At 36.6% G+C, this 27,690-nt stretch overlaps 1 protein-coding gene across 1 annotated transcript; it reads right to left on the reverse strand.

Moving 5' to 3' along the window:
- Positions 1 to 195: 195 nt before the first annotated feature.
- On the reverse strand, positions 196 to 23,621 carry LOC140153774 (monocarboxylate transporter 2-like). The gene is made up of 6 exons (XM_072176628.1): positions 23,220 to 23,621; positions 12,553 to 12,849; positions 6,457 to 6,839; positions 4,854 to 5,079; positions 3,801 to 3,944; positions 196 to 2,870 (listed from the first exon to the last, which is right to left on the reverse strand). Exons 1-6 carry the CDS (start codon positions 23,368 to 23,370, stop codon positions 2,524 to 2,526), a joined length of 1,548 nt encoding a protein of 515 aa, XP_072032729.1. The 5' UTR covers positions 23,371 to 23,621; the 3' UTR covers positions 196 to 2,523.
- Positions 23,622 to 27,690: the final 4,069 nt, after the last annotated feature.

The following is a 27,690-nucleotide window of genomic DNA, read 5'->3' on the forward strand; positions in this document are numbered from 1 at the left end:
CTGCATAAAAGTACATTAAATCCAGAAAAAAATAAACAAAAACAAACAAAAAACAAAACACTTACAAACCACTAAAATTGTATGTACATAATACAATAACTTAAGTAACATAGCACTATACGTACAAATTTACACACATTTTACATTTCTACACACATACACGAAGATCAATTATCCTGATGAAATAGTTTTAAAAAAAAAACATACACACTTAATATTGTGTAACCTTTGGGAAAAATATACATTTGTACACTCTCAAAATTAGTGGGTAATCCTACCCAATGCTGATTCAAGCGTGAACGATTCAACTGTAAGTTGATGGTAGAAAAATAACACAACTTTATCCAAGCAGCTGGTTGAATTGTTCATAATTGAATTACCAATCATTTTTACAGTGTAGTTTTATCTCTATCATTGCGAGTCAAAACGAATGAGGTCTATGTGATAAGGTATTAACATGAATCGAAAGAATAAAATGTTGAGCAGAGAACAAATAAACATGTCATTATGTTTCACCTTGAGATAACAACACTCGTCATGTAACCATGCACAATATATAGTCTATTTATCTTCCTCGAGTCAGTGATGTCAACGCGTGTAGGTCGGTGTTTCTCGCCGAGCATTGTATGCTGTGAATTCTCGCATATTCATGAGGGCCGATTGTTCGATCGTGCCAGTAAGTGCGTAGCAGTCTCGCCTATCGCATTTCATGGAACAATCGACCCTCATTATCGGATGATGCGGAGACTTTGACTGGTTGCACGCGGTCTTTAATACTCTTTCGTCCATGCCTGTGACCCACTGAATTTCGCACTGACCATGTTGACGTCACTGACTCGAAGAGAAGGTAACACACACACTGCGTGTGAGTGGTAAAAGCACTTAAAGCTACTGTTTTTGAAAGATTTGCACAAATTAGTAATTAAAGACGTATTAAGAATGTCTGTCAATCAATTATGTACATATCTATTCTCCTAATCTAATATATCTATATATCTATGAAAAAAGATATTATAAACATTTTAAAAGTTACTGTACAAAATAATCATTGGGTACCTTGGTCCCTCATATACGGATTGCATTTACCCATATCATCCACATATCCTACATTGCACATCACATAATAACGAGAATCTAAACGGGTAAATCATAACGTTCATAATAATAACAGCACCATTTGGGCTTAACACTGATGAATCAATCTGTTTTTGTGCAGCATTTGAAGCAAAAAATATTTTCAATCATGGGTGACTTTACACGAGACGCGGGAACCGCGTTAAAACGCACGCGTCATGAGCGCCACATGGCATCCCACCATGAGCGCCCTTCAGGCGTTGTAATGTACGTACAAAGATCGCTCACTGATGCGGATTCGAGTGCCGTGTAGACACTACCCCAGACAAACAAGTGGACACTACAAAGAATGCGTATCTCATGAGATCACATTGAAACGGTTTAATGTGGATCATCCCACTCTCGTGTGAAGTCACACTCTATAAGCGCGTTCAGCGTATATTCGACACACAACGTAATCACACCCCTGCGTATGACATGATATACAGCATGCAAATGCAAAGCTAAAACTGCGCATTTCAATCTCATTGGAGTCAAGCATTCACTTTTGTGTGCAGTTACCGTAAAGATTCGCCCAATGGCGCACATGGGCTCCTTTGCTTGGGGCAAATAGAGAGCTCTCTTCCCTTAAAATCCAAATAAGAATTAAGGCTCTGTGTCCTTATTTGCTGGTGGGAATTTACGGGAGGGCACTTTTAGGTTGTGCCTAAAATAATCCGTTTATGGCAATGGAGCCCAGAGCGCCATTAGGCGAAACTTTACGGTATTTTCTTGTCATTGTTTGAGATATATATGGCATAGGCCCCTATGTATAAAAATATTTTGACCGAGGTTGTTTGTGGACAAAATGTTAATTTTAATTCACTGGCATCGCAATTGCAATGTATAAAGGCCGATAGAAACTGTTAATGACGAAAGTAATACATCACAATCATTGCTGCAGCTGCAAAAATCATGTCATTTAGAATTTGGCTCAGATGCAATCTTTTATTAAAAAATAAAGTACATAAAAGTGTACCATGTTTTATGACTTACACATTTAAATATTAATAAAGTGATCAGGAAATGCTTCTAAGTACAAGAAAGAATGCACATTATTGAAGTTGGTCGCAGTTGAAAGGTTCGTAATCTATCGGTAAATGTCCTTCTATTACGTAACCTTTAATTGATTTATTACATTACCAAGAACCCACCTTGGCCATTGTATCTAATCATTCCATCTTTAGAAGATATCAAGGCACACATTATCTTGTGGTATTTTAAATGCAGATTCCAACAAAACAGGATATTTGTTGGCTGCTAGCGGTCTGTTTCCAAAAGCCTCACGTTGCATAGTATGAGGTGGATTCAGTATATCCAGTGTTGTACAAAAAGAGTCAATCAATAGTTAAACACACACTTTTAAGAGACAAATAAATAGAGGTGATGAAAAAAAAAAGCCTTCGGTCTTCATACAACCCAAACGTACTGGTCAACAACATCGTTTGGTTTCACATTTTTCTCATTCTTTTCTTTGACGTCAATAAAAACGCCGCTTTCCTCATCTTCGTTTAACATGTCCTCTTTACTCTTTTCCTCATTGGTGGTCTCACTAGCACTGTTCATATTGTCACTCACAGATTCCCGCGCTTTTATTACTGCCTGGCTTTCTCGTCTTGACATAGTCCTGGGCGGTACCCATTGTTTTCTTCTTTGAACAAATGGAATCATGAGAGTAAAAAGGGCGGCAAGAGCAAACATACCACCTCCTACATAAAAGGCAATGTCGAAACTCCCTGTGAAGTCGTAGGCAGCTCCTGCAATAGTGGTAAAGACAATAAGAAATTTACACAATCGTTGTTAAGACTTTCAAGCGGGCTTTCAAGACGTAAGCTTTCACTTACTTACATGTTGGGGAATCCTGGTATTTTTTGCTAGAATTATTAGAAGTTATTAGTTCGCTAGGTAAAAATGTATAATGATCAAATGTTTACATTATTTGATCAAATCAATTTACTGAAACACAAAACACGTGGCACACTTTCACACACCCACATCCTCCGCCCAACACTTCACACCCACCACCAGTCAGACAGTTCATTGACATATTTAAAGATAAGGATGTTACGGTGCGGAAAAGTAATTCGGGTACCAGTTACTTTACATTGTTCAGACTCGATTGGCATATTTTATGTGATGTTGTTAATTTTCATTCAACAAAAAGAACCGTTTTCAATGGGGTAAAAACGTGTCTCGGGAAACGCGTGTCTCTGCCTGTGTTCTGGAAACCCCAAAAGACAATACAGACAATGTGTTGTCCATATCTCTGGTTTACTTGTGCGCCATACTGCATATTGCAAGCTAAATTTGATGCAGGCAAACCAGAGATATGGACAACACATCGTCTGTATTGTCTTTTGGGGTTTCCAGAACACACACAGAGAGACACGTTTCCCGAGACACGTTTTTACCCCATTGAAAACGGTTCTTTTTGTCGAGTAGAAATTAATAACATCACATAATAACACAAAGACCCGCTGCGCATATTCAATCATTATGTCATAAATATATATAGTATATCAAGACAAGAGAATAACGCTTAATTGGAGTGTTCCACTTTTGTATTATATAATTTTGAAAAGGTAAAATGCCTTATTTATTTCTGAGCATCCATTAGGCACTATACTTCTCATTTAAGGAAGTCGCTTAAAGAACTGGTTGTATTTAACGCATGTGTATTTACTTACCCGCTACTGTGGGACCAACCGCAATTCCAAACCCAGCTCCGAGTAACGTTAATGTCCAGGCTTCTGCCAAGATTTTAGCACCAAAAAGGTCGATACAAGCTTTAAACAACATACTATTTACTACTCCGATGAAGTACCCGATGACTGCAAAGAAGAGATATATAAACAGAGAATTTATGTTATATATCCAGATGAAGTTATATCAGTATGGTCACTTACCGGTATTATATTCTGCATACGAAAACTCTCATATACCTCTTTCTGTCTTTGTCTAGAGATTGTTTTTCCAGTAAGCGTTCACTAAAATGTTTGACAATATTTTTACAATACAGAGAGCGATCATAATGCTACTTTGTTTCTTTGAATAACAAAAACATGCAGAACTTTGAAATTGTCTTTTTTTCGAGCAAGTGTCATGATGGTAGTATAAGTAAACATGCCGTAGAAATTCCATCTACAAGCATATGCCTCTAAATAAGGGGTTTTATTTTGATGAAAAGACGAAAGGCAGATACCCTACACAAAAACATTACATTACGGGCGCTCAAACTCTAAATAATGTTTTTGTAGGGCGTCTGACTTTTGTATTATGCAGTCGTCACAAAAAAACACCCTAATTTTGCGGCATATGCTTATAGATGGAATTCTACGGTATACCGTGCATTTAGGATGATACTGGAAGATTTGTGTAAACTTTCGTTAACATTTTCCTTTACAAAACGATATGGGATGTTAGTATCATTTTGCTACCAAGATGGCCGGAGAGAAAGGTTTTCTATTAATTTTAAAACCAAACGAATGAAGTTAGACAAGTGCACAATCGACAGTACATTTCGGAAATACAAATTCTGAACAGTTTTTTGCCACCATTCGTCCTGTTTTGTTATTTACATGGGATCTGAGAATATCGATGAGCATTAGGTATGAAAATCTGCCTTATATTACATGCATATTAAACAGAACGAGAAGGCCTTTCTAAAAGAACAGATAGATTCCGTTTCTCTTTGAAAAGCGTTCTTTTTCAGTCCTTTAAATTTGCTTCAAAATACTTACAAGCTGAGAATATGTACATCCCTTTGATGTCTTTGACTATGAGTAGAAAGAACGTAGCCCCAGCCATTATTGTATTACAGATAGGATACACGTAGATAGTATTGAAGGGCAAACTATCCCCAAAGGCGGCTGAACTACCCCTCCCCAATAAATCGGCAATACCGACCACAGTTAACACGAATGCGCCTTGACTTTCTGGAATACCTATGGTAGTCATGAATTTGATCTGTAGGAAAAATAAGAACACAACAATGTACATTTAATCATAAAATTAAGTAACTGTACAAGATTTAGCAATCCTTAATAAAGGATTTTTTCTTAATTTGACATATATAATGTTTAGCCTTTAAACTTGTTTACAAAGTGAGGGCAAGAATGTACTTAGTTACTGAACACAGTTTTGGGAGATTTGAATTGATATTACCATTTATAGGTTAATACATTCATATCACTTCTTGGGAGTGAAATTGTACACAATAATGCACGCGTACTGACATGTTGATGCCTTATAATGCACGAGCCCCGAAGGAGGGAGTGCATTTGACGCATCAATATCTCAGTACAAGTACATTATTTTGTACAATTTCACTCCCAACAAGTGATACGCATTTATTAACCTATAATTAATCTATATTGATACTATAATCATTTTAACCTGAATTTAATCAATTAAAAAAATAGCAACAGACGAACTATGAGAAAGATAATAGGGCATTGCATCATTTACATGGAAACAGACTGCACTAGAAAATTGTGAAATTGTAAACAACGAAATTTTATTTGCTTTGTCCATCGCATTTTGTGGGTCTTCCTGGTTTTGAAGAAAGTGAAGAAATAAAAAGATTCAAGAATTTGGTTAAGGGCACAAGGCAGAGAACCTCTCAAAAACAATCGATTATTGTGTAATTGCAGACCTTGAAAATTTACCAAAAACAATATCATTCAACTGTTCCTACTTATTCCCTGTCACAGCCTAAATGGCTTCGACTTCAACATCATCGTCTGTTCCAAAGTCTATAAAACACACATCCAACCATGCGGTTATTGAACTATGCAATGCACTTTGGGAACGCCGTATTGGTAATAATAATTATGGCAATTGAATTGGATGCTTTTGTCAATGGCAACGTGCAGTATCTTTTTCTACGAGGAAATGATGAAATAAATAAATAATACGACTAATAAGGTTCCAGAGCTTAAATTTCATCATTTTTCTTCCGAAGTACTCGGAATCATGTGGTAGCCAGCTGTGTCAGAGAGCTTTTGACGTCAAACCCCATACTGTAGTTGAATTAACATGTTGCAGCCAACAAATAACAATTTTGCTATAAGCTCCTACATGCACAGCTTATAGCTTGAAACGGATTGTGGACATAATCACTCCACGGATAAAATTTAGTCAAAACTTATCAAAAATATCTGAGAAACCCAAAAAGATTACAAAATCAGGTTGTTCTTCATCGTTTCTACTTGCAGAACTTCACGTTGAATTTGAGAAAAATATGTTACAAATATGAAAATAGAGCAGTCAAAATCGTGGACAAAAATGTTGACACAACCAGAATAAACTTAATGCGCATGAACTTCATGTCAAAAAACTTACCATGTTTACGAAAGGAAATATAAGTGACAAGTTCATCCAGATATTTGCAAAAAGCCATAAAAGAATACCAGGTGCTTGTATAGTTTGTACGAACATCTTCACGTAGTCTTTGATTGTGTGTTTGTCCGCAATCATTGGTTCGATAACGCTCTTCTTTCTCGAACTCGTAGAACTGGCTCGTTGTTTTCTAGGCATAAGCTTTTCTTTTTGTTTTTCAGCGGGATCGTCAACTAGAACATCAAGGCATCGATGTGGAGGTGGTTTGAATGTCGTACATGCTATCATGCCTAATAGGAAGAGTCCGGCACTCAAAACTTGAAACGCTCCTCTCCAACCAATGATAGTTGAGAGTTTCTCTACACCAGGGTTTAGGGCCAACGAACCTGTATAAGGAAAACAAATGTCAAAATATTTTCGTTAGAATGCGTACATATATGTACATTTTTAAGAAACTTTCAAGTACAGAAATTATAACAAGCAATATATAAGTTTAACCGTCGACGCGTCATGTTTGTGTGGTAAGTCTAAGGATTCATGCCGACAAAGGGATTGTTAATGCTCTCACACAATCACGACATTATGCCTTATAATGTTAGAAAAATAATTATCGAGCACGAATCACATGGTTTAATTTAAAACAAACTCATATTGACCATTAAAAACCCGAATAAAACAATCGTCTCTCAACTAGTCTCGGGCCCAGTCGATTTGCGCTCCTTCGTCACTAAACAAAGGCGGAGGAACATAAACCGGCTGGGACCGAGACAATCTCTCAACATGCGATATTCAAAATTCCCGCGCCGAAATTGTCTTGGGCAATGACGTAATGGTTATTTGTGCTCAATTGTTGCCAGCCTTTATTGATTTACTTGGACGTCATTGCACCAGACAATTTCGGCGCCGGGAATTTTAAATATCGCTTGTTGAGACACGGCTGGTTTTATTCGTTTCTATGGTCAATATGAGTTTGTTTAAAGTAAAACCATGTGATTCGTGTTTGATAATAATTTTCCTAACATATAAGGAATAATGTTGTGATTGCTGGAGACTTCCTTTCTAAGATTTCCTTTATGTGCATGAAGCCTTAAAAACCGAGTTATCGATAGGGCCTATTACTTAAAACTCCCGTTATAAAGCATGACACCTGACTGAATTAAACAAGGGGTTGAAAATAATGCAGGCCTATTTAAACCACCGAGCACTACTAAATAACTCTTGGTACATTCTCTCTGTGAAACTTTTGTAGCCATGAAGTCTTGTAAGGGGAAAACAGAACAGCCATGATGAATAATTCAAGAGTAAATAGTTGTATATAATGTAAAATAACTACCAACTCCTATCATTTGGACCTCAAATGAAATGGTTCGAATAATTCTTGTTTAAATGTCGAATTTTGTTTAACTGACAGTGTAAGTGAACTTCTTAAAATCAACTGCAGTACTTATAATATATAGTACTCTATTTATAGGTAAAGCGTCTATTATTATATAGGTAAAATGTATCTATATCTAACTTGAATCTATTGTATAAGCTATTTTGATTTATTTGATCATTTTTACACCCTTCATACGTATCACATGACAGAATAATGTGTTAGAGTAGTCAAATATGGGCATCGTCCTTTTCATATCTCCGAACCAAAACATTACAAAAAACGTAAACAAACTAGACCTCCAGTAGCCAGGGTGATTTGCCTTGACCGTGCATTTAGAGGATCAACTACCAGAGGGTTTTCCGCAACAAATCTAAGAAACCAGGGTGAATCCTTGTCTCATTGTTGTCTGTTCTAACCGGTGACCTTGGGGCTTCTTCCTTCCATTTTGCGTCAGCATATCGCCAGTGTGACCACTTGCACAAGCTTCAACAATAAACTTATTTTCCGCTTTGTTTCTATAGTCTTTGTTTTGTTATATTTTTTCTTGTTCACAGATTCATTGGAACAAGTTCGTGTACCCTCAGGGTGGTAGATGAACTTGGCCCATTTCCCAATTTCGGAAAAAACCAGGGTTTGGTCCCGTGTTTGGTGATTTTTGTCCTTTAATATCCATGGTTACTCGTAAGCAACACTTACGACTCGAGAAACTTCATTGCAAGAAACGTGGCCCGGTTTTACGCTCGGACGAACATTTTCATTTAAAATTTTAAGTCTGTGTTATTTTGAAAAACAAATCGTCTTCACAAGGACGAATGCGTGCACGTGCAGTCGCATTTCTGTACATTCTAGGATATCCTGATATCAAACGAACAAAGGTTTATTTACCAAATTGCGAGAGGCCCAAATCTCGTGACTCAGTGCAGATAAGTTTGTGTTTGTTTGTTTGTTCGTTTGTGAATTGCACTGATTTCTGGTAGGGTGATCCTATTCTTAATGATAAATTGTTATCAAAACTCCCGGTCAAAACTATTGCAACTATTAGATAAATATAACTTCAGCGAAACGGAGCTTATAATATACTCTATACTCATAAGGCATTTTCAAAGGTATAGTGTTCACAAATTGACAAGAAATAACCAAACACTGTTAGAACACATGTTAACATTTTTACCAACTCCGATTCCCAAATGAACCAAACTATTGTTGGTAAAAATTTAGATCAAGCAAGTTAAGGGTATACACGGCGTATTGTTGGTTTAAATCAATATATTATTGAAAAATCACACAATATGTTTTGCAAAAGTTCATTCTTCAAATCATATACTTTGAAAACGTGTTTGATTTACTGTTGTTAATGAGTTATGTACGTTTTACAAAAGTGTTGTTGTTTCAGCCCTCTTTACAACATAACTCAAGAACCACAGGACCTACAAACGTAATATCTGTGATACTTGAATTCTTCTACATGCTCGCTATGAAATGATCAATGCAATTTTTGCCAAAGCTCACTACCATTCGCAAGATGCTGTGAACTACCAAACAGTTTAAAATAGTTGCTAACCTTAAAGCTTCTGATAATGTGCTTTCTAAAAGTTTGTTAAAATTTTAACCATTCACCTGGTAACCCGTGTTGGTTAAAATCCGGGGTTAAAATTAAGATGTATTCTAACCAATAGTTTAATTCCCGGCCAATATTAATTATACAAAACTATAGCAAACGCAATATGGAGTTATATGGATTGGACTTAATGCACGGATGGATTAATGAGTTCTTAACTTATATTAAGTCAGATTGTCACTTTTCAACTTGTTAAAGCAAAAATTATGCAACATGTTACAGGTTATCTAAACGTTCGTGTGATTCATCCACGGCGAATTAAGACCATTTCTACAACAATTAAGGCGACTCATTTGCTTTCATAAAACAGCTGGAACATACGAGGGGGTATCAAAAACTTTTTGATACCTTTCGTATTTCTTACATTTTATATGTTAGTTGACCAGCCAATTCAGCTAAAATATGTTAATGTGCATTAGAATGAGTTTGCGCCTTTTAAAATTTGGTGGTGTATATGCAGCGCAGTTAACTTTCGTACTAAATTCCCGGACTATATAAATTAATGATCTCATATACACCTATCCGACTTCGCCATTACTGCGGTGTCCCCGATGTAAAACTGCGGTGTCCCGAGGTCGGGGGTTCCATCCATTATTTATTTTGTACCCGGGAATTGTACACAACAGTGATATTCAATACACAATCATGAGTATTGAATTACGAATTAAATCTCCCGCTCTGGTACATCTGTGTTGCCGTCAATAGAGGGCCAAATACAGTAAACGCTTCTCGGATTGGTGTATAGGAGAAAAAATGAAATACACCCCCTTTTAAATATAATTTCTAAAATTATCCCACTCGTAAACAAAATACTTGTTCGACATAATACTTGAGTGCAAATCTGCATTTATGAACAAACACAGCTTGTATTTATACCATGATTACGTTATTTGCCAAATAAAAAGGACAGAGGACATGTGTCCATCATGCATAAATAAGTAAGAACGTAATAAATAAAGAATAAAAAAAGAATCAGTACTGGCTAAGTAATACAATGCCTTTTGACACTTTCATATTTTGTGTTAAAATATGGAATTTTATCTTATCGAAGGAAGAGATAATGATCCAAACAAAGACTACTATGACCGATACTGATATGCATGTTGTAATAAATATGATAAATGAGTATCAATATTCACAATAGATAGTTTAATGGATCTTAACCTTTGTGCTATTGAGACCAACAACACCTGTTGTGTATGATAACGCGTTATCGCAAATAAAAGCAAATGTTGGAACCTTTCCTTTACGTGATAAATGATAATTAGCGACAAAATTTGACACCATTATGGACTATTTCAATTTCTTTATCACATTATCGGTACGCGGTAAGTGCGGTAAAAAAAATGGACGTTATTTTTTAAAACTCTGCGTTTAATGTCCGGTGTGGCGTGCCATAATCAACTTCTATTTTGCCCATATAAATAAGTTAAACCGACCAATTAAAGGAGCTTTTTACAAATTCCAATTAATGGTATACAGATAAATGAGATAATTAGTTTTGAGGCTATCGAGAGTCGAGACATGATTAATTTGTGTCTAATTCGTGCACGGTCTTTCATGATATGGGAAAAGTTTTAATCGTAAGTACAGTGACCTTACTGATAGTCACCTTACCCGGAAAATACTCAGATCATTTGCAATTATCTGAACACATGTGTCATCTGCACAAGGATCGCATGTACTATGCAATGTATGATTATATATTGTTATATAAGACTCTTTTGTTTTAAACCATTTTATATTTAATTGCTAGTTATAAAAGAATTTTGAAATGTGTTCATTTATAAAAAAAAAATATTGCAAATTGTGATTAAAGTAGGCCTACACAAAAGGATTTAGAAAAGCTTGGACTTGATTGAACATTCCCTTATATTGTTACAGTATGTTGAAGATCGTGTTGAACATGTAATTAATAAGATAATTATTACATACAAACTCATACAAAAAGTTTGCAAACAAGCTTTATCGTCAATGGTGCCGGTGCACTATGCAGAAACGGCTACACGTAGTTTGCTGATGAAGGTTGATTTGATAACGGTATCAAAATGTCTCTGGAAACGTATTTCGTATACATCTTGTTATTAAAATACTCCATAAAGGTTTTGTTTGCATTAATTTATATACAAAATTAAAATATGGTCTGATGATTATTGCAGCGGAGGTGCATTCCAAATTAGTCCATTCATTTTTTATAATTTGCAGATGAAGATGCATGCTTTTTTTCTTATTACTACCAAAAACGTTAGACAAGGTTACCAGAAACATCATACATCGTTTAAATCATGTCTCAGCAATTAGTGTTTTACAATTAATTAAGTCTTCAGCAAATAGAAAACAAAAGAATAGAATGTACGTCCTGACTGACAACACATTCTAAGAAACGTCCTGTCCGTGATGTCTATTTTGAGACAGTCCCCATCAGCTTGGTCCCCAGATCAGAAGCTATACACACTAGGATCCACAACATGCTCATCTATCAGGGGCACAGTTCTTTAACCCCAATACATTTGCACATTCATTGAATGACCTTTGTCAATTTGGGTAAAAAAACTCATATTCTGTAACTTGAGGTCAAATTTGGCACAATGGTTATGTAATTGAGGTTATTGGACTACTAGTGCCATTGGGATGATGCTATTGTGGTCCATATAGTGACACAAATAACGATCACGTCTCTTTGCAAGATATCTCAAAAGGGTTTGAGACGTCATTTTGTGACACACCTTGACTTTGTGTCTTCTGATCAGACACGGCCCAGGACACGGCTTGCTGGGATGATATGTCTCAATTGTGTTAAATGTGTTGTGTTTCTTGCATTCTTTCAGTCACGACAAAGGCTTATATTTTAAAGTTTGAATTATGACGACAATTCTATTTTAAGACACTATTTTATATGCTAGCCAAGACAACAAGTTCACAGGGTGAAGTGTGAGCCATTTTATTCTTACGCAACAAGCTCTTCATGGACATCCTGCTCTCTATCCTTCTTTTACCTATGGATATCCTTCTGTCTATATCCTTACTATGCATCCTTCTTTTTTTAGTTACCTTCTTTATTTAGTTTACCAAGTTATATAACGTAAGTTTTAAAACCAATTACCTATGCTCCATCCAAGAGTAGCGAAGCACGTTGATCTTGCGCTGTTTTTTCTCGGAAAATAAGATCCGACCAAATTCAGGGTTGTATTGTCGATGAAGTTGCTGCCAACACCCATAAGAATACTGTAGGTAAGAAAGAGGAGATGAGGAGAAGGCACGAAACTGGATGCAAGAAGACCTATGCTGCATAAGATGGTTCCGATGATGGCGATAATTCGATGACCAAATCTCTTGAATAGACCAGTGGAGATGGGGGAAGCAGCGAACATAATACCGAAGGCTAAACCACCGATCCAACCTGTAAAGATTAGAGAAGATATTCGAAATGGTTAATAAATTATTATCTGTACAGAATAAATAAATGCATTTATGCAAAACGAAAAGACGTGGTTAATTACAATCCCATGTTTCTTGGTTGGGGGTGGGGGTGGGGGGGGGTGGGGTGGAATAAAGTTAGAACTTCTCGGCTTTGGTGGTAGGTGGGCGGGGAGGGGTCGGCGAAAGATTAAAATTTTCCCGGTGTGCATTTTAGTGTTATATTATTTGAACGTTTCCGTTCTAGCATTTTTGGAGCTTTGAAATGGTGTCTTATAAATGTTTTCCAAAATTGCCCCCGCCCTTTCGACCTGCCAAAATTGCTAGTGCCAGGGAATGCCCCTCCCCTTTTTAGCTTCCCAAAAACAAATATTTCTCCTCCTCCTCCATTTTAGCCTCCTTTGAGCCAGGGGTGTAGCAAGCGGATACGGTGGAGTGGACGAAGTCCAGGGGCCCGAGGTTCAGGGGCCCCGAACAAAAGCGAAATGAAATAGGGCTGATAAAAGCTGTGCTCTCCTTGTCCTTGCCCTCTTAACTCATGATTATTGCACAGCTCCAAGAGACAGAGGTATGTCCAGAAATTTCAATTGTACTATTTAAAATTTAAAAAGATCGGTTCAGTTATTATTTGTAAAGGTCAATGTTATTCAGGATATTATCAAAGGTATATCTTTACGAAGATGATTGTACAGAGGTCATTGTCATTGGTCATTGGTCATCAGACCATTTAATATAATGGTCCAAGTACAGACGTTTATATCAACAACCAGACTATCATATTTAGTTGGTGTCATGAACTTTTGAACGGAAATTTGTGTAAATGGGTTATAATAATTGCGGAAATAATTCGCGACATTTCTGATCATGGATTACGCGTCCAACGCCATTCCCTTCATCATTGCTGGAAGCTGGTATACTTGGTCTTCGTGATTAAGGAATCTTTTGTCAAACTTTCCTTCATAAAATGGAAGTATTTGCATGAAAAAAAAAATGAATAAAATGCATCTAAATATGAATTTAATTGTTTTTTAAAAAAGATGGTTCACCTTTTTCGACCACTTCGTTGCCGTTGGCGGCGTTTGGCTCTGCTAACTCCAATTAGGCCGGAGTTAGCGAAGCGGAAAACTGAAAGCGAGGCTAAAGATATAATTCTTTTACATACGCCCAATTAGGCAAAGTTAATTAGCAAAGTCACTGTACGACTATCTAGCTGAGACTGGGTACATAATGTAGTACAAGCACTTAATAGAAGTATATTGTGCATGTGTTTAGCATTTTGCTCATGTTTTAATCTGCATACATTGTAGGCCTAATTAATTCCTATTCTCATTGATACAATTCTTCATTTTCTATATGTAAAAAAAAATCCGAAATCAACGGCATGATGAGGTCATTGGCCCTCAGCCCATAAATGGTCCAAGTATACAGACGTAATTTATAAATCATTGTATTTATCAACAACTAGTCTATCATATTTTAGACGGGGTCATGACCCTTCGAACGGAAATTTTTGTAAATGGGTTATAATAATTGCGGAAATATTTTGCGACATTTCTGGATTATGCGGAACACCGCACCGTTCCCTTCATTATTGTTGGAAGCTGGTATAAAGGACATTTTCACGATTATGCAATATTTCCTTCACGCAAAAATTCTAATTCTAATTCTAAATTTAAATAATTTAAATTCTAATTCTAATTCTAATTCTAATCTAATTCTAATTCTAATTCTTTTTTAATTTTATTTTTAATTTTAATTTTAATTTTAATTTTAATTTTAATTTTAATTTTAATTTTAATTTTAATTTTAATTTTAATTTTAATTCTAATTTTAATTCTAACTTTAATTTTGGAAAGCTTCAAGTATTCCTACAATCTCTATACTACATATGAGATGCGCTATTTCTGTGATGTATGACTGAATTGGAAAAATACAACCTCGCGAAACCTCCTTTGCGAGCATGCAGAGATATTTATGTTAACATTCACCTTTACTTTAGTTACGTTTCACTTGCTATGTTGTGTGTGTATGATCACGACAAGATCGCGTGCAAGTCTTTCTGCTCAGACAAATCGCAAATTATTTCATTTTTTAATAATATTGTGACAAAAGAGACTACAAAAAAGTACATTTAATATTTGAACAAACCAAGATCCGTGGACAAACTAAATTCCATATTTGTGTGTGCAGTGTGTCTATTACATTTTCTGATTCAAAATAATAATAGTATTTCATCTCGACGTATGCATACGTGTTAATTTATTTCAAATCGTTAGATCAGACCATATAATATTATTGATATTAGTTATTTCTATTTTTCTTTTGTCCACGATCATGAGCAATAATAGGCCTAATATATTTTGAACAGGAAGATGAATGCGTGAGTATGCTGTATAATTAACGTCTTTATCCCCCCGTGACGCCGAATAGCATTAAGGATTCTGTCTCATGTATAAATAAGTGCTGAGATAGCAGATATTTATTATGAATAAAGCAAAGCCCTGAAAAAGAAGAGACCGAGACACCAAACATTTTCCTAATAAAATGATATCGTTCCTGATTCTGCCCTTAACAATTACTGTAGTAAAACATGATTAACTTATCCTATATACTTGTCGAACCGCAAAATCAGCAAAATAGTATGTGTGCATGAGACGTTTTCCTTCATATAAAGTTTAATTCTTCTTGCCGGTTTAAATCATTCGCTATAGTTGTCAATACTTGTCATGGGATATTACGCAATCAGACAAATAAGTAGGCCTATATGCCTACATTATTTATATTTAATGTAAGGATTATTAGCTAAGTTGTATGTAAAATTATTTAGTCCCTATTGGCATGGTATATGTAAAACTGTGAAGGAAACAGGAGGGTTGATTTATCAAACTTTTAAAAAGTACACAAGGGATATAAATGCCTTTATTTAAAGTTCAGCAAACCGGTATCAATTAATGTTAAGGAAAGCCAGGGGGAACATTTCACGTGTCAAATACTTCCTTTTGTCGTGATGGGAAGGTTGTATTGTCCCGCCCTATTTTTTCAAAAGACACATATAGACATCATATATAAATAACAAGACATTAATGGGCAGACTTCGCTATATGGGAGATATTCGAGGAAGCGGATGGTGATCATGATGATCACATTCAAGGCTTTTCCTAAAGATAATAGACCGTGCTACCTACGAAATGTTATATCTTAGACAATTAATTGTTCATTAACCTCATTAACAATCAGATCATTAAAAGTGTGTGAACTCTTATAGGAAACGCCGCACATGATGATGCAGTTCCTCGTCCATGATTGAAGACTGTATACGTGTCCTGAGGAACAATCAATTACAATTCACATACATGTACATGAAAAACTTTTGGAATTAGCACATAATATTGGGCAATATATTCTTGTATCACACCATGATATTATTAATTCCGGAAAGAAATTCAATCTGCATTTATCTCTGGCCTGGATTTCTATCTGAGCTCGATCCGATTATAGTGTAAATTTGCATACAAAGTCATTGTAGGCGTAGGCGGTTGAAAGTATATCCCAAATTCATTGTAAAAAACTAAAATGTATTTAAATGCATAAACATCCAATCGCCATTGTGCTATTCCAGTTAAAATCCACACAACTCATAAAAAAAGACATGAGCTTCCCACACAGGGAGTGTGAATTTAAAATGGGGTTACCTACATAACGAGAATCTTCTCTGGGTTACCTGAATGGGTGACTCCATTTGAAATCTACACCCCCTGTGTGGGAGATTCATTTAGTAAGGACATGTCTTCCATTTAGGGGGATATGGATTTCAAATAGAATAGTCCAATGCTGTGAGTCCAATGTTTACTTGCTGCCTAGCGGTGCATATCGTATTGTTATACAAATTCTTAATAACGGTGAACCGTAAGCACGATCCACGGTATGGTGCTTTCCCTTTCAATAACAAAACCACAATTGAAGCTTAAGCTTTGTGGTCAACAAAAGGGTTTCCAGTGGATTTTCAAGGACAATTCTACTACGGGCCTGCTTTCCTGAACTGTATTTCCATGCTGAAACGTGGTGTACGTATTGCATCATCTTGACAGAAAGGGGGGATGGGCAGGTGGGCGTGGCAACATGTGTGTTTGTATCAGCATCTTCTCTGGTATCGGCCCGTATCGGCAATTTATAATTGGTTTTTTTTTCGTTACAAACCGAATACAGTTTGTTGCATTAAATTTTTGTCACCTCAGCAAGTATTATCAAGCCTTTGTCTGTCAGACTTAAACATGATGAAACAATCAACCAGCAATGATGCCAATCAGCTGATTTGCTCTGTCTTTTGTACTTATGGTTTACGTTTCACTGCATCTGTATAACACCATAAATTCATTTGCATTATTAATGTATTTTGTGTAGTTAATTAAATCATGCGAGTCATCTGGTTGTTAATAACACGCCTATTGCATCACCCTGTAACCAGGCTTGCCCTGGCTTCTAATGATTTCTTTTCGACTTCAAAAAATAACAAAATCGCAGTCTCGTGACTGAAAGACCTGTGAACAAAACAAGACCTGTGAACTTCACATTCACCTGGGTTTGAAGTTTTGTGCGCTACCCTAATCTTTTTACTTGAACTTCATGACCGTATGAGTGAGTGCCTAAGGCCTTATAAACCAAAACATGCTTCTTTCTTCTACAAAATGTGTACATCATGTACAGTCACGCAACCTTTCTTCCACGAAGTATAAAATAAAGTTAGCGTCTCAAAAACGGTACTTTTCTGAATTACATATAATGTTTTTAAAAGCCGGTTCCCGAAAACTGATAAGTAGTTCTTTGTGAAATGGAATAGTTTCATGTTCCATAAAAATTGTTCAGGTAAATTGTGTATCTTTTCTCGGAAAGAAAATTGAGAAAACTTTTCTGGACCAAATGAAGAACGTTCAATAGATGGTATTAAAAGGCAGCATTCCCAAGAACAGCAGCTAACAGTTGGCACAAGTTGGCCTGAAAATTGTACAATTGTACACAATGTTTCAACAGTATAGTAAGTAATATATATGGGCAATTCCACGGTAACTCGTGCTACACTTTATGGCGTCCTTTTACATACTTTGTGCTCCAGCTTTTAAATTGATTTGATTGGAATCTGTATTTTTTGTATTTTAATACCCAACATTCAAGGCAAGATCCTCATAGTATTGCTAATTCAGGATATCAACTTTTGTATGTATGGGACAGCTGTAAAAATTGGTAACTCGTGCTACGAGCAGAGGACATGCTTAAAAATCACTCATTTTTATTTTGATGGTGTGCTAAAACAAAAAACACTAAAGCCTTATTGATTATATGATAAGTAATTGCTATAATAAGGTTTGTTTTGGTATACCTTAAAAAGTTGTGCCCCTCATAGTTTTACATTGACTGGCAAAAAACATGGTAACTCGTGCTACGGTAACTCGTGCTACAGTTTGTCCGGCCATATATAAAATGGTATTGTTCATCTAAATGTCTTTTTTTTTGGATAACAATTCCTCAACAACTGGTGTAATGATCAAATAACTCAATCTATGTACAAATAACCACCCAAATAACCCATCTATGTACAAATAACACTATTCAGTGTATGTACCAGCATACAATGTACCACACACATTACATACAAACATCCCAGCGTTACATACGCCTTGCTTGATCCTGTTTGGATATTTTATTCTAGGGCTTAAATTTAAACAGTTAAATTGAACAGTCAACAATTGATAAAACTTTAACTTCCATGTTATTTGACTCTAAATTCCCTCACAAAACTTGTAATGTTCATGGTTATTTGCTCTGTAAGTTTTTAAAAAATTGCTTTCTGAGTTAAAGAATGTTTGATCATCTTTTGGTTGAGACCATTTCCTGCTTGGTGCAAATACTCTAGTTTGCCCGATTTCAATCACTTCACTAAGCTGGAAAATGAGCCTCATTACACTCAACAACAAACCAATTTCCAATACAAATCTCAGAACTATACCAATCTCAGTATCAACAATGTCACTGTGGCTGTTAATCTCAGGATTTCCAGTATCTATTTTGTTTGTTTTATTTCTTCTTTTGCCTCGGTTACTCATTCAGTGGATGTTTTAAGGTATCCTCTGTTCTTCCATGAGGCCCATATTAATTGATTGGTTCTTAGGCTAGATCCTAGGGGGTGGAGGGCTAAAATTTTGGTTCCATCATTTTGACCAGGTATTGATAGTGGGATATATGCTAAATAGTATGTTTTTTTAGAGAGACTGTACAATGTAAAGTCTTTGAGCTTAAAAAAAAGGACTTTATTGGTGTAAAATGCAAAAATTTGGTATAAATAAATTTACACTATTTTGGCACATGATCGGGGTGGAAACTGGCTCCTTGAATCTTATCTCTATCTTTGCCTTCCATATTTTTACTTTAATTTTCCTGCGACAGGAGGTCACTTTTCTCTTTAATTTTTGGCCCCCACACATGTGTGGTTGCCTGGTTGTTTGTTTGTTTCTTTCTTTGTTTGGCTGTCCGGGCGGAAGCAAATTCATTAATCCACTGTACAGCTCCAACACAATAACTACAAACTTGGTACCGGTATGGTGATAGAATAATGGTGGCTTGATGTGCTGTGTAGTTTTGTGTTATGTTATTTGCATATTTATGAATATTAATGAGCTTATTTACAAATTTTGCCTACATTTTCATTAATCCATTTTGCAGCATTATAAACACAATAACCAATCAACTTCAAACTTGGTTTGGTCGGATATGGTGGCCTGATGTGCTGTATAATTTTGTGTCATGTTATTTGCATATTTATGAATATTAATGAGCTTATTTGCATATTGCATATTATTTTTTATTTACAAACCTTTGTTATTTATACACTTTTGTGTGTGTGTGTGTGGGGGTGTGTGTGTATGGGCACCTTAATTATGAACTGCATAATTCTAGTTTGTCATGGGGCAGGCTACCCCTTCCCCCCCCCCCCCCACACTGGCTACACTGCTGCTAGAAAGCTGTTACCAATATCATGGTCACATATAAATGCATATTCATGTAGTTGGGAGATCCTCTATTGCTGCCAAGTGGTAGATTTTGCATTACCTTTGCTGGTACAGGGGGAAGTGGGCTATGGTAACTCGTGCTACACCGGTAACTCGTGCTACTGGTAACTCATGCTACAGTTTTAAATGGGTCATTATTATGTGATGGATAGTGTTTTGTATATTAATTTCTTATTTTACTCAAGGCACTACTAGTAGAAGGAAAATAATAAGTGGCATCAATTACATTGCCAACATTTTGAAAATATATAAAAAAATGCATCTTTCGGTAACTCGTGCTACGCCATATTTAGTGCTATGAAAACGCAATGAAAGAAAAAAAATAGTTACCAATACCATGGTCACATATAAATGCATATTCATGTAGTTGGGAGATCCTCTATTGCTGCCAAGTGGTAGATTTGGCATTACCTTTGCTGGTACAGGGGGAAGTGGGCTATGGTAACTCGTGCTACATCGGTAACTCGTGCTACTGGTAACTCGTGCTACAGTTTTAATGGGTCATTATTATGTGATGGATAGTGTTTTGTATATTAATTTCTTATTTTTACTCAAGGCACTACTAGTAGAAGGAAAATAATAAGTGGCATCAATTACATTGCCAACATTTTGAAAATATATAAAAAAATGCATCTTTCGGTAACTCGTGCTACGCCATATTTAGTGCTATGAAAACGCAATGAAAGAAAAAAAGTTAGTGGTGGATTATTTAAAATGTGTTGGATGTTTCTTGAAGACCATATTTCAGAGATATAAAATGTATCAAATTTAAAAGAAAAGTGCCCATGTTTAATAAAATAGGCCCACTTGGAAAATATCTAAGTTGAACAGGAGTTTTTCACTTAAAATACACTCCCCAAAGAAACTTAAAAAAAACCCAAAATGTTAGAAAAATGCCGAAAAAGTTTATAACTTGAACCTTACATCTGTTTGGAATAATATAAAAGTTAAAAGAAATATATATTGGCAATTTCATTTTTTTGAGTCATGTCCACTTTTGCTTGGAATTGCCCATATACACCATGTATAAAAGTATAAGGCAAAGTTTCCCGATTTCTGTTGTGATTTGTTTGTGTGGGGTACCGGGTGTAGGCCCTATAAGATTTGTGTTGAATGGGCTTGGTAGGGGTGGGGTGTGGGCAGGGGCGTAGCGAGCGGGTGGATGCAGGTTGGAGGAAGTCCATGGGCCCCGATGATTCAGGGGCCCCGGGCATGGTTAGGACTATATGGGTTTGGGTAAGGAGAAAGAGCCCAGGATTGCTCCTTGTCCATGGGACCCCGAGGCTCTTACTGTGTGGGTGGGGTGGGTGGGGGTGTGTGTGTGTGACGTGTGGGGGCGGGGTGGGGTGTGTCACGTATGTGTGGTGTATGTGTGTGATGTGTGTATATTTATACCATGGCGTGTCAGCGCAATAAACAATTAAATTTCATCTCGATTGTTTTATATTATCACTAATTAGGGTCATTCATTGTACAATTATGTTGGTATACAATGGGAACTATGCTAAAAGTTACTGGTACAGCACAATCTAAGGAAGGAAATCAGGAAGTTTTGGATCCATGCGAAGGTGGATAGTATTTCCTTATTAGGCAACAATAATGGGAAGAACAGGATCGATCAACTAGAATAAAACCATATACAGCTAATAATGATCGGACAGTGAATCGACATAATGGTATCACTTTATCAACTATGTTAAATATAACGGGACAAATCGAACCAATAAACCAAATAGAATAGATACAATTATCTCTATCTCGGGAGTCCAAAGTTCACTTAATCGGCTCATTACTATAGCTCGGTATATCGTAACATAAGCCTTCAAAGGCCTGTGATCGTAGAGGGTGGGTCGGTACACAATACAAGAATTGGTGGCAGAAAAACTTTGCTATCTAAAGCAAATAAATGTTCAAGATAATAATACTAAAGTTGGTTCACAGTTGAGTTTAATTTTGACACCCGTTTGACACAGTGGAGTTGGACTTTGACAACAGTTTGACACTAATATATTTTACCATCTTCTCTAGTTGCGAAATATTAATCTAAAGAAGATCATAAAATTGAAAGTAAAACACCTTTATTGACCCGCGATTGTTATTGCACAGATTTTCTTCCCGGGATTTTCTTTCATTCATTCACTGTAAACATCTCAGCTGGCAACTCTGCGTGAATTGCTGGGTTTTGAGTCACGGGATTTTAAATTGCGCAATGGTTGTAAGCAATGTGCAATATAGAAATTGGGTGCAATGACTGCAATCAGCTGTTTGAAGTTGGATACCGGCCGGAAAAATTTTACATGTGGTTTTACCAAGTTTGTTATCCTGTCAGATTTTGCTGATGCTTAATCGATTCATTAAGGTTGGATGTTGCTAATTGATTCCGCCACCTGGATGGTACATTGCATAAGATAGGTCTAATGAAAACGAAATGAAGGTCCTATACTCCTATGCATATCTAATTAATAGATTTCACAATATATCCGTGAAACATGGAGCGTTCTGTGATCATTGCGTAATAGAACATGTGGCTTAATCAATGTTCTTACTGCGAAAAACAATATCTTTTTAATAGAACACACACTTCTGAAACAAAAACACAATTTATAGAATTCGAACATCTTCTTTGATTTGAGGTTTCAAATTGCTCCTTATCTCTTTAAACATATCTCAGTGGCGACGACAGAGTATCTCAAGAACATCACATGCATCACCTCATCCAGTCAATATTTATGTGAATCTGCATTTCATCAGTTCAGCTCTTGGCGCTTGGATTGATCATGAATATTAATTACGAATTTCTTAATGAGCTGGATAATGTAAGTAGAACTCCAGGGGTTCAAATTCACGAAATCTAATGCTGCATGTCACTATAGCATATCAGAGTCTTTTGTTTTATGAATCAAATTTTATCGTTGCATGTAACTATCAGCTCAGTATCTCTCATTCACGAATGTTTAATTCATAGTAAAGCTGGCAAAATAACATTTTCACTCTATGGGCAAGTATGTACATGAACAGATGAGAAGAGCGCAGCTTAAAAAATTATGTTATGTAACAACAAATCTATTTTGACTGCATGGAGGAAGTCAGGAGGATGTTATTCGAGAATGCACAGCAGATGGAACAATCTTGGCACCGAAAGACAAAATTGATGAAGCAAAACAAATTGCTCATTACCATACAATGGTGTTTACATACAGCTATAGGCTATGTAGATACATTTGTCGCTGGACAGTTCTGTATTCAATTTTTTGCTTACTTACGGTACGCGTTACATAAAATATAAACTTACCGGCTTCTAAATCGGAAAGATCAGGAAATTCTTTCTGCAATTCCACAAAGATGACTCCCCAAGTACTCAAAACGCCCGTGACGGGCATTATGATGAGAAAAGTGTTGAATGTGACCAGCCATCCCCATTTATTCTTCACTTCGAAACCCATTTTGCTGCTGGAAGACTTAGCGATTCACAAAATGTCTTTAATACTGCAATACAGATGTTTCTGCTGTCGAAAGGTATATAATAGTCCAAGTTAATACCAAATGGAAAATATTTTTTGCGTTAAACCACTCTTCTGTATCTTTAGCAAGCTACATATCGTTTGACACAAAGCGTTCACGGTGTAAGCAGTATCAGCTGGGCTCGCCTTTATGCTCTTGACACAAACAGCTGATTGAATATAGCTGTTTCCCTGTTTACTGAATGCCCTTTAACCGATAATGTATTCAACTCTTGCACGCTATCTAAACATTGCTTCCCATAGCGAGAGTATTGAGCAAGGCTGGTTTAAGAGTTGGTATTGTAGTTTCGCTTAAAAGTGACGTCACCTTCATATAGGGATCGGCCAATCAGAATGGTTTTAGCACTGATAAAAGGGTCTCGTTATCTCCAGTTGCTGAGCAAATATAGCAAGCTCAAGCAAGCACTGCACTGTGGTATAGCTTTTTGTTTGTTCGTTCCTTGCCTTACATAGCATAATAGTATATGAAATTATATGTAGGCTATATCGATAAAATAATAATGTGGTTTTACATAACGATATTGAATTAAATATTGCAAAATTTGACAGGTCACGCCCGGTTGCTCAAGCACTATAGTTGAACCAAAGTGGCTAGAATACTTTGGTTGAACATACGAATTTTTACCCATCAAATTGGTTCACACATTAAGATTTGAATATTCATTTTTACTGGTGTACATTCCTATTTGCATGATTTGTAAGGAAAGGAAGGGGCTGGGCAACAACAATTCATGATTAACCGGGGGGGTTAAAATGTTCAAACGGCGCGCCCAAAAATGCTCCCCCGCCTCTTTACATAGTGCCAAATATAAAATATTGCAAACCTGTGATGGTCTAGAAATAGGCTATATTGCGAGCGCAGCGAGCAGCAACATATTCATATTTAAGCGTGTCTGTAGTGTTTTCCAGGCCGTTTTAGAGCGTTTTATTTAAAAGGCGCTCCACGAATGGTGCCAAAAATCGCCCCTCCCCATCGTCTTTCCAAAATTGCTTCCCCCTTCCGGCTGGCCAAAAAATTTTCCCTCCTACTTTAACCCCCCCCCACACACTCATATAACACAGCCTAGCCCCTAATAATTACAACTTCAACATTACGGGATGGATTTGAGATTTCAGCACTCAATGCAATAATGTTTTTTTTTTTTTCGATTTGGGCGAAACGTAGGCCTATACAGAGCATTTAAATGTTGGGTTAATAAAGGTAATCATAACGTTTTGGAAACGTTTTATATGAAGAAGACCACATTTCACCACAAAAATATTTTTAAAATGCAGCATTTTTACCATATGTAACAAGTAACATTAATATGTTGAAATGTTTTGCAGCAAGTTGTCAAAAATATGAACGTTATTAAAACGTGCTTACAATAGCCTTTGTCAAACCCGACATTAATAACGGGAAACAAAGGTCTCGCCAATTCTGCAATTGTTCCAAAAATTTGCATAAAAAGAACGGGTCAAGGCTCTGGTAATTTCGTTTCCATTTTGAAAGGCGACAAGCTTGCAACATGCCCGGACATCAGGCGATAATAATTACTCATACTGAAAATCACGAATCATTCGTATGCAATTTTAAATTTTGACACATAACATCACATTCACATCTACTGAAGACATAAACAAACTATATATGATGTGTCAGATAACCTTTTAAACTCTGCGATAAAACAGTTTCTTTTAATAAATAAACTATGTTATTTCAACCGGCCACACGCACCGGCACATTAAAGGTTTTAAATAGAACCTTTTTTGTCCACTCAGGAGAACCCTCCTTCTTGAACCTCTCAAACAGGTTCTTTAATTTTTGAGAACCCTTAAAAAAAGGTTCTCTAAAGAACCGAAAACGGTTCTGTATCACATTTTTGGGGCCATTTTCAACGGTTTTGTAACCATTTTTGGTTCTTTAGAGGACCTCTTAAGGGTTCTCAGAGGACAACTTTAGAACCTTTTTAGAACCTTTATTTCTTAGAGTGATATGACATGTCTTCAGGGACCATTTACAAACACTTGTAACATATAATTAACAGGGGTCCTGATGTAAAAAACGATTTTTTCAGGATTTTCGGACCTAAAATTATTTTCAGGGCTCCTTTTTGGCCATATCGATTATCGATTTTGAGGTTCCTTGACCTTGTAATCATTTTGTTAATATTATTAAATGTACGATTTTGCATTTTGATATTCACATCAAAATATAACAATGAAACATTTGGACTTTTAGTTTTGGAACAAAATAATATTAATTTGACGGAATGAAAGTGGTCATTTCATGATACCTAGCGGTCACCCGTCTTTCGCGGTTCGTAAACAAATGCAATTTGCAAAATTATGCATCACCAGTTTTCACCACCCTGTGAGTTTTTATTAGTGGCGGTACCAGGATATGATGTAACAGGGAGGAGCTAACGAACAGTCTTAGTGTTGTTGTTGAACAAAACTGGTACTGGAGGGTGCAAAAGATATTCTGGACAGTAGAGTAAATTCGTCTGGCGTCTTGCATGCGTGAAAAGTGTGACGAGGGTATATTTGGCCAGAATTGTCAAAAAGTGACTGAAAACGGCAGCAAAATTGTGATTTTGCCAAAAGGTGTGACGTGTGGGAGGGGGCACGTCAAACTGTAGAAAAGCTAGGAGCATAAACGCATCACGCGCTGTGTTTTTACATACCAACGTGTGCAGAATTTTAGTTGCAGGTTCCATGATGATGATTCCACGTTTTTATGAAAATCATGTTGATGTTAGTCGCCACCAAAAAAGTGACTGGCTATTCATTCCGACCTTCCGACCGTCTCCAGCACTCTTGGCACTCCGGCCTGGCGTTCTCATGATGAAATGATAACCTCGTTGCTAGGAGCGCATGCATGTGGTTTCGTACGCCGCGTAGGGTGAATCATTACGCAACGCGCGGAGCTGCTGGAAAGGCAATTAGACATTGGTGAAAGCCAGAGGATGATTTAAGGAAGCCCCATCATGCACTGCAAAAGTGTTATCACTAGAGTTTCAACTGCCACTTTACTTCTCAAATCCCATTGAACTCTGTGCAAAAGATGTTGTTTTAGAATTGTGTGTGTGTCATTATTACTTGGTCGATTTCAGAACAAAAGTGATGTGTGTTTAAAGGATAATTCACACCTTCTGTAGATAACATAAAATGTGAAATCGACTAGCATCTTCACAGCGTTTTTATGTAAATATAACTGTACAAATTCAAATTAAACCATGCACGTGCAGTACGTCTATATGCAGTGGGCGAGTAGTGGTGTCATGTTCGCTCACACAGCTATGCTAACCGCAAGTAACATAGTGGAATGTTGGGAAGTGCTTAAATCATCCTCTGGGTGAAAGCCGAATTTTGCGTGTACATATATACGTACCAGCACGTCATTTAATTGGCTGATTTCTTCTTCTTCTTCCTTGTAAGTGCCTCCCTCATATGTATGAGTATTATCGCACTGCGTACAGAAAAGCTGTACTTATTTTTTACTCTGGAACCTAGAGTAGATGAGTGTATTTTTGAAGTACAGTCAACAGTACCGGGATGATCCCCTGCTCTTTTCGAATAGCCTGTGACGTTTAACGTGCACACTACATTAATGTGAGAAAATATGCATGTACACGGGACCGACAGCTTAAAGTGCCCTCCGAAGCACTAAGAAAGTAGAGTGAAGTGCCTTGCTCAAGGGCACAAAGAGCCGGACCTGGGATTCGAACCCTTGACCCTTGGATTCACAGTCCTACGTCCTACGCCTTAACCGCTAGGCCACGCTCTCCTCGCATTTATATGACTTCGGATTGTTTTTTACCTCTCATCTCATTCATTCATTCATTCATTCATTCATTCATTCATTCATTCATTCATTCATTCATTCATTCATTCATTCATTCATTCATTCATTCATTCATTCATTCGTTCATTCAGTGTTTTAATCATATTTCAATGCATTTGCAAGCTGTATCAATATGATTGGTACCCATCAGTTTTCATTGATAGTGGATGAGTCTGTCAGTGTCACAGAATTAGAAGCATGGTCAGTGTAGGCCTAACAGTTATCATAAATTATGATGATAGTGAATGTGTGAAGGAGTGTATGTGGGCGTCGACCCCTTATTGTCCAATCAGCATTCACTATTTAATCGGACCAGGCTCGCCAGCTCATATTAGATATGTTTAATCAAAATACAAACAAGTATTTATCATTAGTTTATCACAACTTCGATATATTTTGTCCTTTTGCAATGTTTG

This window comes from Amphiura filiformis, chromosome 5, assembly GCF_039555335.1.
Source record: "Amphiura filiformis chromosome 5, Afil_fr2py, whole genome shotgun sequence".
NCBI classification, from domain to species: Eukaryota; Metazoa; Echinodermata; class Ophiuroidea; order Amphilepidida; family Amphiuridae; genus Amphiura; species Amphiura filiformis.